The 19,736-nt window shown below is 34.2% G+C and overlaps 1 protein-coding gene across 1 annotated transcript in view; it reads left to right on the top strand.

The window, feature by feature from the left end:
- Positions 1–19,736, top strand: part of EYS (eyes shut homolog) — a 1,764,056-nt gene that overhangs the window by 992,414 nt on the left and 751,906 nt on the right. Inside the window, 1 exon segment of the mRNA XM_042986616.1 lies at positions 16,669–16,852. Coding sequence (XP_042842550.1) covers positions 16,669–16,852 — 184 coding nt within the window.

Below are 19,736 nucleotides of genomic sequence, written 5' to 3'. Positions count from 1 at the left end.
TTCAAACGTTCTATGATTAGGTCTGACTTCTAGTGAGACTGTGCCTCACCCCTGGGCTGTGACGTTCACATGTGCTTCTCAGTCCTCCTCTCCCTTAGACGCAACAAGAAAACTTCAGGAGGCTAGAACTGGGTGTTTCCTTTCTCCCAGATTGATTAGGCTCTGGTAAAATAGTTTTCCTTCAGCTCAGGCCTTGCTAAGAAGAACATAATATTCTGGCAGAATTTCAAAATGGTTATTCTCTCCCTCTGTTGGAAGCACAAAGGGATTTTTCTCCTATCTTCACTGTGAGGACGTGGAGGTAAAACTTAGGAAAGTTATGGAGGATCCCCTAAGACTGGACACCTCTGGAGTTTTGAACTCTCAAGATTGTCCAGCATTTTGAGAATTACAGTGTGCTCTCGTGCTCTGCTACTCGCTCCAGCAGTGGTTTCTGCTCCTGAGTGTCTGTTTTGGTGAGCTATGATTCTCTGTATCTACCTGACTGCCCCACTAATTGGGCAGAGAGCAGTTTTCCTTGTGACATCAATTCTCTGATGGGTCTAAGGAGAGTTCTTGATTTTTAGTTTGTTCAGCTTTTTATGTTTATGAAGAAGGGAAGGATGACTTGCAAGCTTCTCGCAAGCTAGACCAGAAACCAAAAGTTTTATTGCTGTTTTAAGGGACATATTTAATAAGGAAATTAGGTGAATTTTCCTCCATTCATGAAATTCAGTGTGTCTTTTAAAAAACTGATTTCCTTTTTCTAATTATGTTTCCCAGGTATCTCACCTCAAATGATTGTTCCATTTTCCAGAGTTGCTAGACATTTTTATGGAAAAGATGCCAATTTATCTGGCATCCAATTCCCCACCAAATTGTAGAAACTAAAAAATTATAAATCATCTTGCACAAATAAGTATACCAGTTGATACCACATGTAATCTGTGTTAAAGTGCATTAAAATATATCAGATTAATGGGGATATCCGAGCATTGAATTTCTGAATATGACTTGATACAGCAGACCTTATTACAAACTACTAAGCCTTTTATTAAAATAATTTATAGCAATTCTCTTTACATTAAGTCTGTTTATGTTACCTTCTCTCTGATGTCCTTATTCAAATAGATCTTCAGAAAAATGCCACATTCTATATTCTTTCTATTTAGCCTATTTTATTTAAAAACTCTCACTAATTACATTGCCATATAAAAATCTTAACTCAGCTGCATGTTTATGTGATTAGAGAAAATTAATATTACTGCAATTATTATTTGTTTGATAATGAAGAGTAATTTGAGAATTAAATAGCCCCTCCTGGATAGGGGGATAGTAATCTCTTTTTTTCTGTATTTCTAAGAATTAAATTTTAGTAGATAATATGAAAGACCTGAACTCTCGGGTTTTTTATAATGTTTAGGGCTGTGACAGTCTCTGACAAACTGATAATTAGTGTGGATTATTCTTTTTAGCAGAACTGATTGTAAAAGTGAATCAAAACATAAAGTGCTGATATTATTCTAAAATTCAAATGCTCTGCAAAAGAATGTAAATGACAGAACACAACTTATTGAATATCCTAAGCTTGCTAAGAAAATTCAAGACAAGTGATCTTCCTCCTTTTATTTGATCAGCATTGCTCATTTTTTCCTCAGTAAATGAATTTCACCAGGCAATATTGATCCATACCATACATTAACCAATGACTGTCAATGGGTCATACTTATTGCATTTTGCAAATGATGGTCAACAAAAGTGTTAATTGCATTCTTTAAATTAAAACGAATCTTTATGTAGTATAGAAGCTGTATTTCTTTTCAACAAAATGGAGGAGAGGGGAGGAAAATCTGTTTTCTGAATAAGGAAAAAATGCTCTGAGTTCTACAGCAGTCCAGTCTATTTGCAATTTCTTATTTTTAAATGTCATCTTATAAATAGACCTGAAAGCAAGACACAGGATAGCAAGATAGACTGTTTGATTTTACGTTTGTCTAGAGTTCTGTTGTTTATTTTTCATGATATAAAGTCATTGATGTTGTTAATGAATATTTACAAGTATTTATTGTGTTCAAGATCCCATTATTCGCCTATTAAATAATTAAAATATGTGTGTCTCCATACAGGAAGTAAGGAAGCAGAAGTATAGTTCTTAAACTCATAATTTCTTTTTTTTAAAGAGATGTTTTATTGCTTTTGATATTTATTCATATTTGAGCTCAAGTTATTTATACATTTGATCAGTCAAAACACATCTAAAAAAAACAGCATATCCTTTGGACACTCACCATAGCAAAGTACTTGGAAATCATATACCGTATATAGGAACACACACTGTTCTTAACATTCAAATTATGGAAAAGAAGACAGGTCCGTATGCAAACACTTGAATACACAAACAAAGAAACAAACAAGAACATTTGTTTTAAAAGAAATTTGATGCTTTGCCTTAACGTATTCTGCGCATATATTGTGTGCAGAGCACTACACTAGATCCTCAAAATAATGTAAAAATTCATTAGTTTCAACATCATACCAAAGAGAGTTTTCATCTGAGTGAAGGAGACAAATGTGTAGGGTATAATACAGCATTCAGCAATGGGTTCAAAATGCAGGAAACTGTATGCTGAAGGAAATGAAGACATTAACTAGGATACTGTTTATGTAGTACTAATATTAAAAATAATAAGGCAAGGGGTGTCTGGGTGCCTCAGTTGGTTAAGCGTCCCACTCTTGGTTTCAGCTCAAGTCATGATCTCACAGTTTGTGGGTTTGAACCCTGCATCAGGCTCTAAACTGACAGCATAGAGCCTGCTTAGGATTCTCTGTCTCCTCCTCTCTGTCTGCCCCACTCCTTCTTGTGCATGTGCTCTTCAAATATATAAACTAACAAACAAACAAACTTTAAAAAATAAGTTTTTTAAAAAATAAGGCAATTGACAAACCCTGAGTAAAATAGTGATTAGAAGAGCTTTCTCGAGGGACGAAGATTATGGCTTCCTCTCAAGGGTTAGAAAGGTATCCCCAAAAGTATTAAGTCTTCATCAGTACCTCATATTGAAAAGCCTACCTTCAGGGATTGATCAGTACTGCTAATGAGAAGTCTAAATATATAATAGCCAGTTTAAAAAATCTGCTTCTCAAGACTAGTTTCACCATGAACAGAGATGTGTGATCTCAGCATATTCAGCAATACAGTAACTTAGTGTTTTACAACCCAAAGTATATAAAAGTTTTGGAGAAGGAGGGAAGGTGCAAATTTGAATGAAAACATGTATTTTAATAATGCAAAGAGGACATTCTCTGTAGTAAATAAATATATTTATTATGGGAAATGCAGTTTAATATTTTTAGAAATAGAATATTAAAAATAACTTGTCTTACAATTTATATAACAGACATATAGCACAGCCATTATGCACAATCTAAATCTCTCAGACTAGTTATTATTATTGGTAAAAGAAGTATAGTAGAATTATGACTACACTTTAGAGCTATTTAGATAATATGGGTAATGATTGTCCACCTCTTTATATGTCTGTGTCATGTTTAAACATGGTAGTGGAGTAATGTTTGTATTTTGGTAGAAACAGAATACTCTTGGTATCATATATTGCCACAGAGAATAGGTTTCATGTTTTAGACCTAGGTTAGATGGAAAATTCTTTGAGACTCAGTTTCAAAATTTATAGCATGAGGCTGCAAAACCATACCTAAGATAACATTGTGAGTCCATTGGAGAGTTGGGAGTAGAATTTTAAATGTTCACACTTATATACTAGTGTTCTTTCCTCTACACCATACCTTTTATTCACTTATATTAAGATAGATATCTCTATGTAATATTGATGGAGGTATGGGCAGAAGATATTATTGAACTACTACTTTTCAAAATGCAAGCATAGGCTGAATTCCAAAATCCATTCCATACTCCCATTCTCCCAGTACCAATATCCCCCACCAGAATTATTAGAGTTGATGAACAACATTATTATCCAAAGTCTATAGCTTTTATTATTATTTCAATTTAAAGTTAGTTAGCATGTAGTGTAATAATGATTACAGGAGTAGAATTGAGTGATTCATCACTTACATATAACACCCAGTGTTTATCACAAGTGCCCTCCTTAATGCCCATCATCTATTTAGCCCATCCTCCCACCCAACCCTTGGATTGTTAAGAATCTTCTTGGGGCGCCTGGGGGGCTCAGTCGGTTAAGCGTCCGACTTCAGCTCAGGTCACGATCTCGCAGTCCGTGAGTTCGAGCCCCGCGTCAGGCTCTGGGCTGATGGCTCAGAGCCTGGAGCCTGCTTCGGATTCTGTGTCTCCCTCTCTCTATGCCCCTCCCCCGTTCATGCTCTGTCTCTCTCTGTCTCAAAAATAAATAAACGTTAAAAAAAAAAAAGAATCTTCTTAACATCCCTCCCGCAACCCTTGGTTTGTTAAGAATCTTCTATGGTTTGCCTCCCTCTCTGTTTTTATCTTATTTTATTTTTGCTTCCCTTCCCCTATGTTCATGTTGTGTTTCTTAAATTCCACATAAGAGTGAAATCATATGATATTTGTCTTTCTCTGACTGACTTATTTTGCCTAGCATAATACACTCTAGTTCCATCCACGTCATTGCAACCAAAATCTGTATTTTACATTAGAGTTCACTCTTGGTGTTGTACATCTTATGGGTTTTGACAAATGAATAATGATATGTGTCCACCATTATAGTATCATACAGAGTATTTTCACAGCCTTAAAATCCTGTGATCTACTTACTCATCCCTTCTACTCCTCTAATTCCTAGCAGTCACTCATGATTTTACTGTCTCCTTGGCTTTTCTTTTTCCAGGATGTCATATAGTTTGAATAATACCATAGCCATTTTAACATAACTTCTTTCACTTCAAATATGCATTTATATTTTTCCATGCCTTTTTATCACTTAATAGGTCATTTCTTTTTAGTGCTGAATAATATTCCCTTGCCTGGATGTACCACAGTTTGTTTACCTGCTGAAGGACATCTTGGTTGCTTCCGAGTTTTAACAGTTATAAATACAGCTTCTATAAACATCTGTGTGCAGGCTTTAGTACATTCATAAGTTTTCAATTTATTTCAGTAAATTCCATTCAGTAAATTCCATTCAGAGAATGGAAATTGCTGGGTTGTATAAAAAAGTGTGGTTAGTTATGTCAGAGACTGCCAAACTATCTTCCAAAGTGCTGTACCATTTCCAATTTTCATAAACAATTAGGTAGCATTTTATAATTTATTTCCATAGCAATTGCTAAAACCATAACCCATCAATTGTTTGTGTATCTCTGTATTCAATATGTGACCGAAGTCTCCCCCCCCCCCTTCCCTTCTGTTCCCTCCTCACCTCTCCACCCTGCTCTGCTTCTCTTCTCTCCAGTAATAAGCTCCATGAGAACAGTAACTATGCATATCTGTCGTTACCTCTTTTTCCACATTGATACCACATAATAGATTCATTCTAAATAAATATTTATTTATCAAATGAGTAAGAACATGGGTAAGACCATAAATATTTTGGTGTTAATCATATAATAAATTTGCAACACAGATTAGATGCAATAACATACACTATCAAAGATATAGTGAATTCCTTTCTATAATAATAAACTGATGTAAAACACCATTTGAGCCATAAGCTACCATTAAAGTTAGTTATCATTGGTGAAGCATTAACTATTTGCCAGGCTAAGTGTTTTGGGTGCATTACTTCATTTAGTGCTTTAAAAAAGAAAAAACAAACTTGTGACATAAGAAGCATTGTTATCCCTATTTTACAGATATGGAAATAAAGAGATTAGAATACTTTATGCAGCTGGTAGATCAGAAAGGTTTTGTTCTGTATTCAACTCAAGTTCTGAATCTTTTTACACTGAGCTATGCTCAAATTTCTCTTGGCAAACACAGTCACACTAAAAAGGATTTAACTCATACAATTTTTACGAAATTTCTCTTACATTTTACACCAAAATTTCTTATTTCACATGACTCTTACATTATAACAAATGGAAGTGTGCATTTTACATCTGCCAGTTTATAAATAATTAAATACAGGCGAGGCAGCAGGAAGAAATATGATAACCGACATCTACTGCATTCTTTTGATGATAAACACCAATCTCTCTGTTCCCCTGCTTCTTCTAGTATTGCCACTGAAAAACAGTAGGGTTTTAATGCTTCCCTCGTGGCCTAGGAGCTTTTTTGCTATTCATAATCAGTGCATCTGGTGTAGCTTTTTTCCCCCTTAATTAAAAATAAATAAAACTAAGAAAAGAGTCAGTCTATAGGGAAGAATAAGACCTGTTGCTTGTCCCTCTCCATGCAGCTCAGGGGCACTAATTTTCAGCACAGAGTATTTTCCTTGCTGTATTTGATATATTTTAGGTGTTAGATGGTATCCTTGTACCATGGTACTTGATTTGGTTTTGTGTTACTTCATGTAACTGTTTTCATACCACTTGCACTTGCATTTCCCAAGTAAAGGGAGGATTGTGTGCATATTTTCAGAATGTGAAGATCAGCTTCAAAGCATTCAAACTACAAGCCTAACCCACTTCAGTCTGAAGGGAGAGAGATAACATGTATTGTCACAGTGGGTTATAGGAAATAGATAGGCTACTACTAAATAGGAAATAGTAGGCTACTACTAAAGTAGTCAGAAGCCATCCTGGTTAATGCTTTAAAATGAAGATTGCAGGGGCGCCTGGGTGTCTCAGTCAGTTAAGCGCCCAACTTCGGCTCAGGTCATGATCTCTCTGTCAGTGAGTTCAGGCTCCACATTGGGCTCTGTGCTGACAGCTCAGAGGCTGGAGCCTGCTTCAGATTCTGTGTCTCCCTCTCTCTCTGCTCGTCCCCTGCTCACGCTCTGTCTCTCTCTCTCTCTCTGTCTGTCTCTCTCTCTCTCTCTCTCTCAAAAATGAATAAACGTTAAAATTTAAAAAAAAATAAAATGAGGATTGCACCTTTGTATTTTAAATGATCTACAAGATGAAGAAAAATATAAAATGATCAGTACTGTAATGAATCATTGTGTGTGTCATGAACACAACTGTGGCTATTTGGTTGGCATGTAATAACAGCCCGAAGAGAGATAGACAACAAATGATATTTATTAACTAATGTGTTTTGATAAAGGTATGTATACAAGACACTATAGATATCAAAATAAAGGGACAGAGCCCTACTCGATTTGAGTGAATTGGTTCAGAAAAGAGTTCCAATAGGAGAGCAAGCCTGAATGACAATGACAAGTGTAGCAAGTATGATTGGGTGTAGGTTGAAGTTGCCCTACAGAGAAGAGGTACAGAAAGTTGCACGTTATTAACTGATTCTGATAGGATGGCTAACACAGAGTAGATTCTCAATATTGTGTTGAACTCAAATCAAATCAAACACAAATTATTTTAATTTAAATTAAATACAATGGTATTACCAACATGAACTGTGCCATGGTTGAGCCTATAACTTTAAAATTCAAACTATTTCTTCATTCAGAGCCTAAAATCTATATTTATAGTTAACATATAGGAAAATAACTAGTACTTCTTTGATTAGAATCAAAATAACTGACATGCAATTTAATTTATTCATTGTAGAAAGTTGATTAAATATCATCCACTTAAAATTTGAAGGTAGTCTATTTGTGTATAATTTCTATCAAAATATAATATGCTTATTGCTACATGAATAATTTTATTTCAAAAAATTGATCTGTACTCATAGTTTTCTGAGTTTATTTTAATGTGAAACATTAGAAAAGCATTCAGAGAATATTTTTTGCAAAGGGAGTTTTAATTCAATACAATCCAAGTCCCAAAAATAAAAAAAAATGTAATTTATGTTTTTTAATGTACAGGTTCATTTAACAGTACTGAAAAAGGGGGAAAAGTTTAAATATCTTTATTATAAATGTATTAGAAATATATGATTTGTGCACATTGGTCTGAGTAATTTGTATATATAATAATTCATATTCAAATATATAGCTTATTCATCAAATTGTACCTTTCATTTAGTAATTACAATTTAGTTATCAAATTACAGACCCATTGTATTCCACAGGCTTTTTATTTTATAAGTCACCTGTGAACTTCAATGGAAACCAAGTAATATAAAGATCTTGTCCCAAGACTCCAGTTCAACATTTGTGATCAATTTGAGTTGACCAAATCAAAGGCTTTTGGGTCTCCAACTCAGTAGAATTATCACTCCCTTCTTTTTACTTAGCATGAAGCAGACTGACATAGACTGATAACCACAAGCTCCCCCAAGAGTATTCTTTACTAGCCAATGATCTCTAACACTGAGCTAGACACTTGAGGACTGTTTTTGCTCTTAAAAACTTTGGTCTACTGGGAGTGAAAAATATGTCAAACAGCAATCACAGTATGACAGATAACAGCTGCAGTTAAGGTCTACACAATATTTCATGAAAGCACAGTAGTGATGTATTTAAAAACTTTTTAGGGAACATAGATGATTTCCCAGAGAATTTTGAGTTGAATCAAAAAAGTTGGGTATCTGGGTTACCTAGGTTCAGGGTGGGAATATGTGGCAGTAGTGGGATTCAGGAAGGAAAAAAATATATGTGACGTGGTAATTATCATAATTTATGTAAAAAAGTAATAAGAAATAAGCATATGTTTTTAGAAATGGTCAGTGTCTGTGTGTGCTAGACTACATCATTTTTACTTTTCCTAGAAAAGTGGTAAACCACTGATGATTTTTTCAGCTAAGGAATTACCTAGTCGGACTTTTATTTTAAAAAATAACTCTGAGGTGTCTCAGTGGGTCAGTCAGTTAGGTGTCCAACTTTGGCTCAGGTCATGATCTCATGGTTTACGGGTTTGAGCCCCATGTCAGGCTCTGTGCTCACAGTATGATGACTGCTTGATATTCTCTCTCTGTCTGTCTCTGTCTCTGTCTCTCTCTCAAAAGAAATAAACTTTAAAAAAATAACTCTGGCACATATTCTATGGTTAGTAAATATACTTGTGAGGGCTTGCCTCTAAAACAGTGTCTCTCAACCTCTTGTCTCATCAGCTTTCTGCAGGAAATCTGTTGTCTGGACATTTTGTCTCTAGTGTTAACCCTGGCTTCTCCCCTGAGCTGTGCTTTCCACTTGCCTTTCTCAACTATCTTCCAATAGCCAGATCAAGTAAAATGTCTGATTCAGTACAGTCCTCAAGATATTTATATTTTCATTCATTAGTTCTCCTAGAAGTTGTCCCAGAAGATTAGAATTGTATAGGAAAGCAATGAGCGTATATTTTCAAAGAGAACTCCACCTAAGCAAATCCCTTGAAGATCTGGTAGCCAAATTCAATGAAGGGAAATAAAGTTATCTTCTAAGAAAGTAGAAAACTCACTTCAGGAAAACATAGGCCTCGGGACACCTGGGTGACTCAGTCTGTAAAGCATCTGACTCGATTTGGGCTCAGGTCATGATCTTGCAGTTCCTGAGATTGAGCCTGTGTTGGGCTCTACGCTGATGGTGTGGTGCCTGCTTGAGATTCTGTCTCTCCCCGCTCTCTCTGCCTCTCCCTCTCCCTCTCTCTCTCTCGCTCTCACTCTCTCAAGATAAACATTTAAAAAAAATAAAAGAAAAAGAAAATAAATAAAGGGGCACCTGAGTGGCTCAGTCGGTTAAGCATCTGACTTCGGCTCAAGTCATGATCTAGCAGTTGGCGGGTTCAGTCCCCGCATCAGGCTCTACACTGACAGCTCAGAGCCTGGAGCTTGTTTCGGATTCTGCGTCTCCCTCTCTCTGCCCTTCCCCCACTTGTGCTCTCTCTCTCTCTCTCTCTCTCTCTCTCTCTCTCTCTCTCTCTCTCTCTCAAACATAAATAAATCTTAAAAATAATAAAGAAAGAAAGAAGAAGAGAAATAAGTGCAAAATGAGGGAATGAGAATTCCTGTTTTTTTCTGTCAAGTCATCATGCAGGAAGAAAAGAATTCTAGAACTATATGTTTCTTGAGAAATTGCCACCTTTTTTGTAGATTCTCTAGATAGTGAATAGATGCAAATATCCATGGCATTAGTGGCATTAGTGCCACACACAGCCTAGGCAGAGAGATAATTCGTGCCATCATATCACTATCTATGTGCTCCATTATGATGAGCTCTCTACAGAGGACATGTGTAGATCAGACTTACTTCTCTAGGTCTGACCACTGACAGCCTCCATAGAAACAGTTTAGATGATCACCACTTCTCCTGGAAGGGCCCTATCATGTTTAGAATATTACATGAGGAGGCTTTATTCTTGAAAGATCAAGGCTTAGGCTACATCCTTTTTAGATCACAAGGTTCATATGAGACTGTATAAAGCTTTGGTCATGTGAACTTTCAATAATCTTCAGGGTTTGGAAGCCCAAGGGATATTTCACCAGACTACTATTCCAAAATCCTGATTTCTTATCTGATGGAGTTTTTCAAGAAGGATGGCATTTTATGTTCATAGGAAAAAAGAAATGCAGAAGTACCTAGATAAAATGCATTTTCAAAGGAATATTATCTTTTAGGGTTTTTTTTCCAACAAATGTTTACTGACCACCAACTATGTAACTATGTTCTAGACATCATACTAGCCATGGCCATTCAGCAGAGAGTGGTCAGAGGCACTTTTGTTATGCTGGTAAAGACATGTAAATCCATTTGGTATACAAACAGTCATACAAAAACAATTCTAATTATTGATATGGACTCTATAGATATTATAGAGGAAATCTAGAAAAACTAGAAATATGTAGTCCAATTTTGAATCATAAAACTATCTCAATATTATATACTTTATGTCAAAGTATTCTTAATATTTGATCTCTGATCATTAACAGATTCTTTTATTATTATTATGGGTGAATGATATCATTCTTCAGAATATTATTCTCAGATTCAGACTGACACTAACTTTACCTTTCATCTCCCAGTCCAGTTAGCTAACCACATGCAGAAACCTGCAAGTATCCTTTATAAGACAGCAACACTGAATCAACAACTTGGAAAGTTTTTTCCCCTTATCTAACCAACAAGTTCTCCCTACATGGGAGAAATATACTAACTAGATGTAAATTATTGGTTATTGGTTTTGTGACTGGACATTGATTTGTTACTTGAGACCTGAGAATTTTATATAGTAAAATTTTTATAGAATTTGAAATTATGTAAATGATGCAAAAGCTTGCCAGAAAGCAGAAATTATTGAAAGAGAACTTGAGTTTAGTGAACCTTTCCTAATGAAACATGATAGTTCCAATTAGCATAAATCGAACGTTTCACTTTATATGAAACTGGGAAGAGTTTATTGCTTCTTAGAACTGTAATTGATGGGGTAACTAAGCCTATACTACTTAGAAACAGATTTGCTTGGTGGTTTTATATTGGATGTTCTGCCTGATGTTTCCTTTATAATTCTACAAGAACACCATGTCATGAATTTAGCGTAACAATCATCTGAACTGTTTCTTCCAATTATCAAAATTATCAAAAAGATATTTCAATTTAAGAAGGCATATATCACCCTGAGAAAATTTTCAAAGAGTGTTAAGCTACAGGTAGGTAAATCCACTATTATAAAATGGCAAAATTAGCATATATAAGTCATGGGTATGTGACTTGTGAGTTGCATTAAGACCCTGCCATTAGAAGATACCCACCCCTACACACACACACACACACACACACACACACACACACACACACACACACAATTGCTCTAATATTCTGCTGTTGCTGACTTAATAATTAACCATTTTTTAGCAAGGGGATCTATATTTTCATTTGCACTGGCCCCCACAAATTAGGTAGACAGTTTGCTATATAAACAATAAAATAGGGGGTCGTGGGTGGCCCAGTCCATTGAGTGTCCAACTCTTGATTTCTGTTCAGATCATGGTCTCATGGTTAAGTGAAATCAAGCCCCACTTGCAGCTAGGCCATGACAGCACAGAGCTTGCCTGGGATTCTATTTCTCTCCCTGTCTGTCTCTCTCTGCCCCTCCCCTGCCTGCACTGCATACGCACATTCTCTTTCTCTCTCTCAAAATAAACAAACTTAAAAAAATAAACAAAAAATTAATAATGTTTTTTGATAGTGTTGGAAAAATTCAAGCTGTCAGTTATTTTAGTAAACTTTAAGGAGTAAACTACTAGTTCTAAGAGGAAAGTAGATCAAACCACAGAATTAGATTGATATGAAACTGTGACAACTGGGAATTTTGGGGTTTTTTTTTTTTTTTTTTTGCTATATTACACACTCATCACCTCAAGTAGAAAGTAAGGATGAAGTACATTATGTCTTCAAATGTACTGTCAATAGCAACATTGTTTTGCTCAGATCTTAACATATCGATAGTGATTATTAAATTTAATTGATAGTGATATCCATTAGGCTATTAGAATAAAAGAATGTTTGTATTACCTAAAACAATCAACTGTAGGGTAGAACTGTTCATAACAAATGTTGAAGATGTAATAAGAGGTAAAACATATAGCACAATGATTATGTGTGTGGATTCTGGAGTCTTAGTGCCTACATATAAATCTAGGCTCTGCCGTTTTTTTAGGTCTGTGACTAGAGAATTAGAAGGACTATGGGATAACACTAGTTATCCCATAATCATAATTTCTTACTTAGTTGAGATGATTTAAGAGTAATTCTGTCTCAGGAGAGACTCATATTTCCAATTTCTTACTCTACATCCATATCTGGATAGCTAATGAGCCTATCAAGTTTAAAGTACTTTAGGGGGCTCTTGGGTGACTCTTGATTTCAGCTCAGGTCATTATCTCCTTGTTGGTAGGCGTGGAGCCTGCTTGGGATTCTCTCTCTCTCCCTCTTTTTCTGCCCCTCCCCAACTTGTGCTTGTGGTAGCTCACACACTCTTTCTATCTCAAAACAAATAAATAAATAAACATTTAAGTATTAAAAAAAATACCAGTGTTCTTCACCAGTGTTCTTCAAATTAGTAAGTTACACCACTACGCACATCACTGATAGGAACAAAAACTTAGGAATCATTGATTATATATATATATATATATATATATATATATATATATATATATCCATCTATCTCACAGCTTCCATTCTTTCCTGTACTCCAGACTCCCTTAAGAGTCTACTATCTACAAAACATTAACTTAATCCTTTTATAATATAAATCAAACTGTATCTTTTTTCCTAAATATTAAATACTCCAATGGCTTTCCATAACTCTCATAATTAATTCCAAATACAACAAGAAACACATTATCTTACCTATCTTGCCTATGTCTGTGACCTCACTTCCATCCACTGATGGCCTTCCGTTCATCTCTTTATTCATATCCCCCATCTTGCTGTCTTTCAAACATACAATGCATGTTCCTGTCTCAGGGCCATTATACCCCTCTTCTGTTTGCTTTGAATGCTCTTTTCTTCAGAAATTCGCATTCAGATCCCTGATCAGAAAAGACTTCCCTGGCCACTCCCTTTAAGAGTCCTCCCTATTTGTCCTTATTATTTATTTCGCAAAATTTTGTCTTTAAGCCACTTATTACTAATTGGTATTAATTAATTAATTCTGATTCCTTTACTAAAAGATAAGCTATGTAATGAAACAAACATTGCATATCTTGTTAGTTATTTTATTCCAAGCACTTGCAACAATCACTGACACTTAGAAACTGATCATGAAATATTTGTTGAGTAAAGACATAGAAGGCTACACAGTGACCATGGAAAGTGGATGACCATATTCTCATAAAGGTTTGATTCAAAAGATCCTATTTGCATTTTTCTCCTCAAATATAGATTCAGAAAGAAAAATATTTTTTAAGTCATGAAGTTTTGTAGAAATGGCTATCTTTGTCATGGCACATATTACATTTCAATAACTATCAGCATTAAGTTATTATGCTATTCATGGTAGGTACTCAATACATATTTGATAGATGAATGATGAGTGAATGAGAGATATATTGGCAAAATAAGTAAATTAGGGTAACTGAAGTTAGGAAAGAAATATAACTTTAATATTTGCTGAATTAAAGCAAATTTAAATATTTGAAATACTTATATCCTTCAGTGTAATCCTGCAGTTATGGGAAAAGAAATGTTCAACCATTTATGGTTTAGTTTTCTTGTAACATTACCAAGTGAGGGAGAGATTGATACCAACCAATACTGGTTGATATAGCAATAACTTCTAAATTTTTCCTAGAATAATACAAATTTACTTTTCATTCATATGAAGTCCAAGTGAGTGTTTCTGATTTCAGATATTCTCCTTCAAATAAAGATCTATGGATCTGGGCTACTTCCTTTTTGTGGCTCCTCTATCATTAATATGTGTTTTCTGAAGTCGCCACATGGAAGAAGAGGCTGGAGGTTCATGCATAGCAGACTCTTGTCAATCAATCTGAAAGTGACATACTTCATGATCATTCACATTTCATTGATTAGGAGTAAATGACCTGGTCTCACATAAACACAAGAGTGAGTAAAACATGTCCAAGAGGAAGAAGAAATAAGTTTGGTGAACATGTAGTAAGCTTTGCCATGCAGTTTTGAATTTAACTAAGGAAAATATAGAAGTTTCTCTAGGATAAATTATGTTAGTGTGTGTGTGTGTGTGTGTGTGTGTGTGTGGAGGAGGAGGAAAGAGAGAGTTCAAACAATTAAAATGCTGAAATGAATTTGGAGAAACATTTAATTTTAAAAAAGGCTCTATGATTTTAATTGCTGGTACTTGGGAATATAATAAGACATTTCTTATCAAGCTCAAAATTAGGAAAATAAATTCACCTTTGAGACTTAAATGCTGAGAACAGCACACAATGGATGTGAGCTTAGGCATACAACATAGGAAAGAGAAAGTATGGCTTCCCACCAGGAAGAATGGATGTATTAACATATCCAGTGATATAATAGTCAACAATATTAGAGAACATATCAGAACCATAGAGACAAATGTTAGTAGTTCCAATGTAAAGTTGTCTAAAGATAGATATTTAGTCTATGAATATCAGGTATTCCAGATCATTCTTATGGCAGTATCTTAGCCTTACATCATTAAGTATTTGAATCACCTTGTTTTACACGTTCTGATCTAGTGTACCTCAAGGATATCTGTGATTCTTATGTAGCAATGGTGACATGGGGAAAACTTGTTGATCATGGGGCTTTGAGGATCCCTTAACCCCATGGTAGTGATTTCTCAAGGAAGTTGATAATAACTTCTGATTCTGATTTAGTAGGAAAATGTTGGTCATGCAAATATTTTTGCACTATGTAGCAGCTATATTTTCACCATAATCTAATATATTTGCATTCTGATCTCTATCCTAGTTCCATGTGTATTTTCAACAATCTTTGAATTCTTTCCAAGCCTTGCTGCTTACCCTTGAGTAGAGAAAAAGACAAATCTCTTGGTCCTTAATATGTGGAATCATAAAACATATTTTTTTCTTGCTGTTTCCTCTATTGCTTCTAGCTTCACTTTTTACCATTTTCTACATGTTAGATTTTTTTTTAATTTTTTTAACGTTTATTTATTTTTGAGACAGAGAGAGACAGAGCATGAACAGGGGAGGATCAGAGAGAGGGAGACACAGAATCCGAAACAGGTTCCAGGCTCTGAGCTGTCAGCACAGAGCCCGACACAGGGCTCGAACTCACGGATAGCGAGATCATGACCTGAGCTGAAGTCGGCTGCTCAACCGACTGAGCCACCCAGGCGCCCCTACATGTTAGATTTTTTAAAGCAGTTATAAAACATCAAGAATTCTCTGACCTTATAAAAACTTTCAGGTGTTATTTGAAAGTGAATACAGAATTTATAACTCTGAAACAAATGAAAAAAGGGTATCTAAAGTAAAATTTACATTTTGTGCAAATTATATGAAATCTTGAACAAATACTAGCCCAGTTAAGTAAGGATACCTGTTGAATGTGTCCTTAGTGTTAGGAAATAGGCATGCATTACTATTTTTAAATAATATTTGAATTGTATTTTCATAAAGTTCAAAATCTACAAATAGTGTAACTGTTAATTCTATATTTAAAGGAGAATCCCCAGATATATTTGTACTTATTTATGTATGTATCACAATTCTCTTCCCATAAGCTAAAAACAATTTCTTTATGCAGAAATTATCTTGTAAGTTTATGGCAGCAATAGGCTATTCACATAAACCTAAATCTATAAGGATCATTGCTCCGTAAGCCAATACAAATTAAAATGATTCAAACATCACAAGAAAATGTTTTCAAATTATCTGTTGCATATACTGCATTTTACATTTGCTTCCAACTAAATATGACATTTAGAGTGGAAGAGTTTATAATTTGTAACGAAGCTTTTAGATCCATATTGACTACCATACAGCACAAATTCTTCCTTGGAAAAAAAATACCCTTAAAGGAAATGTGAAATAGTATTTTGGCTTAAAATTAAAGAAATTAAGAATACATTTAGGCACTTAATTGAGCATATCCAAAATTTGAAGGATTAATTTTGAAATACAGATAAAATTTACCCTAAAGACTTTATTTTCAAGCAAATTAAAGTGATGATTTGAGCTATCGAATATGACAAGAAAATGCCTCAAAACTAACTTAAAAACTTCTCTCTTGGTGACAAAGAAACTGTGAACTTAGTTATTATAATTATTGTTTGCAGGCCTGCTCCACTGGGCTTTTTTGTGGTGCTGAAATAAACAGAATTACCTGTTTACCTCTTGTCTCTCAAAGAACGGATGTCATTTCTACACAAACATATACAGTATCTGCTTCAATCAGTAGCTTTCCATCAGCAAGGGCTACAAGACTGTGGACCATCATGAATACTAACCCAGATGATCCAGGTAAGTAGATGAAAATAAGATATATAAAAGATTGAATTTGATGTGTATTGAAACCTATTTTCTGACTTATTTCAAATCTTTATTTTTCTGAGATACATAATTTTTCAGGGGTATAAAATTATTCTAGAATTCTTGTTATGTTTCAGTTTTAAGTTTTGGTTTAAGAATATTGATGTTCTTTGCTAATAAATACTCTTTCTTAAACAGTGAAAAAATGTTTATTAATATCTTTATTATGATATGTAAATTTTGGTAGATAACTGGATTCCAGTCTGAGCTGATTTTAACTATCCATAAAACTTATTTAAAAAACTTGTAATACTTACTTTATTCTATCTTTAACATTCTCTGAATCATTATATATAAATTTATATTCCTATCAATTTATTGGAATTTTTTTAAACTGCATTTTTTCCAATTTTGAAGTATTTTGACATCTTGAGTATGTTTCAATATGTCTTATTTAATTTACTAAATCAAATGATGCTATATTGTAAATAGTATATCATATGTTAAATTCCAAATTAATTCTTTTTATAGTCAGTGTCACTCAGGATAATAAGAATGAGAATTATACCCCTTAACAAGGTATTCTTTGCTTAGGAAAAATATTTTTGAAGGCTACTGGATATTATAAGCAGGCAGGTAGTCTTCCCTATTTTTTGTCTTTGTAATTTCTGTTCTTTTAAAGACTTAAGTTGAAATATAATATTATCAAATATAAAGTATACTGTGCCTATTTAGAAATTAAAATAATATTTCTAATATTTTTTAACCAATATGTTATATATTCATTGAGTCTATCAGTGACAAAGTTGTAATTTTTCATGTTTCATTATTCAAAGGAGTCATTTGGTGTGGAATATGTCAATTCTTTCTTTTCCCTCTGTGCATACTCATTGCTTGTATGTATAAGTATAAATATGAGAAATAAATAAAAATGTTTATGAAATAAATACAAAATTTAATATAACATAAATTATATATATTGCTTTTCTTTATAATTGAAGTATAATTGATACAGAATATTCTATTATTTTCAGGTATACATCATAGTGATTTGATATTTCTATACATTATTAAATGATCCCCATGACAAATCTTGTTGCCACCTGACACCATACATAGTTGCTACAATATTATTTATATTCCCTGTGCTGTATATTACATTCCCATGTCTTACCCATTTTATAACTGGGAGTTTGTACTTCTTAATCCCCTTTATCTATTTTTTCCACCCTGTTTATCTCTCCCTCCTCTGCTAACCAAGTTTATTCTCTATTTATGAGTATGTTTCTCATGGAATTTTTTGTTTTGTTTGTTCATTTATTTTTAGATTCCATATGTAAATAATATCATACAGTATTTGTCTTTCTCTGACTTATTTCACTGAGCATAATACTCTCTAGGTTCATCCATGTCATCACAAGTGAGGAGCTTCCATTCTTTTTTATGGCTGAGTAATATTCCATTGTGTATCTATAACATCTTTATCCATTCATCTATCAATGGACATATAGATTGAATCCATATCTTGGCTATTGTATACAATGCTTCAGTGAACATAGAAGCATATGTATCTCTTTGAACTGGTGTTTTCATTTTTTCCAGATTGATGTCCAGAAGTGGTACTGCTGGATTGTATGGTATTTCTAATTTTTAATTTTTTTAAGGAAATTCCATATTGTTTTCTACAGTGGCTGCACCAATTTACATTTTCACCAACAGTGTACAAAGGTTCCTTTTCTACAAATCTTCACCGACACTTATTATTTATTGCCTTTTTTGATAATAGTCAATCTGACATACTTGTGGTGATATTGTGGTTTTGATTTGCATTTCTGTGATGATTAATGATGTTGAGTATTTTTTCATGTGCCAGTTGGCCATCCGTATGTCTTCTTTAAAAAAATGTCTATTTAAGTCCTCTGCACATTTTTTTTAAGTTTATTTATTTTGAGAGAGAGCAAGAACAAGCAATCAGGGGAGCTGCAGAGAAAGAGAGAGAGACAATCCCCAGCTCCCTGATGCAGGGCTTGAACTCACAGTGAGATCATGACCTGAGCCAAAACCAAAAGTTAACTGACTGAGCCACCCAGGTGCCCCTGCCCATTTTTAAATCAGATTACTTGTTCTCTTGATATTAAGTTGTGGATTTCTCTATATATTTTGGATGTTAACCCCTTATCAGATGTGTGATCTGCACATATCTTCTCCCGTTCAGTAGGTTGCTTTTTTTGTTTTGTTTATGGTTTCCTTTGTTGTGTAAAGGCTTTTAAGTTTGATGTAGTCCCATTTGTTTATTTTAACTTTTGTTGCCCTTGCCTAAGGAGTCTGGTCCCAAATAGTATTGCTAACACTGATATTAAAGAGCTTACTACCTATTTTTTCTTCTAGTGTTATGGTTTTGAGTCTTATATTTAAATCTTTACACCATGATATGGTGTAAAGTAGCAGTCCAGTTAATTTTTTTCATGTAGCTGCCCAGTTTTCCCAGCACCATTTATTCATTTTAAAGACTATCTTTTCCCTATTGTATATTCTTGCCTCCTTTGTCAGAGATTAATTGACTACATGTGAGTAGGCCTATTTCTGAGCTCTCTACTCTAATCCACTGATCTATATGTCTGGTTTTATGCCAGTACCATGCTGTTTTGATTACTATAGCCCTGTAGTATAGTTTGAAATTAGGGCACAAGATACCTCCAGCTTTGTTCTTTCTCAAGATTATATAGCACAATTTGTTTGACTTTGACCCTCAAATGGAGTGTGAATAATGGGAGTCTTTGCATTTATCCAGTTTGTGAAGTTACTAAACTTACCCATACACTTCCATTAGAAATATAACCTACAGAGCCATTTGTCTGCACATAATTGATTTGAG

This window comes from Panthera tigris, chromosome B2 (assembly GCF_018350195.1).
Source record: "Panthera tigris isolate Pti1 chromosome B2, P.tigris_Pti1_mat1.1, whole genome shotgun sequence".
NCBI classification, from domain to species: Eukaryota; Metazoa; Chordata; class Mammalia; order Carnivora; family Felidae; genus Panthera; species Panthera tigris.
The sequence above is the reverse complement of the archived record's forward strand: the minus strand, read 5'-3'. Positions and strand labels throughout refer to the sequence as shown.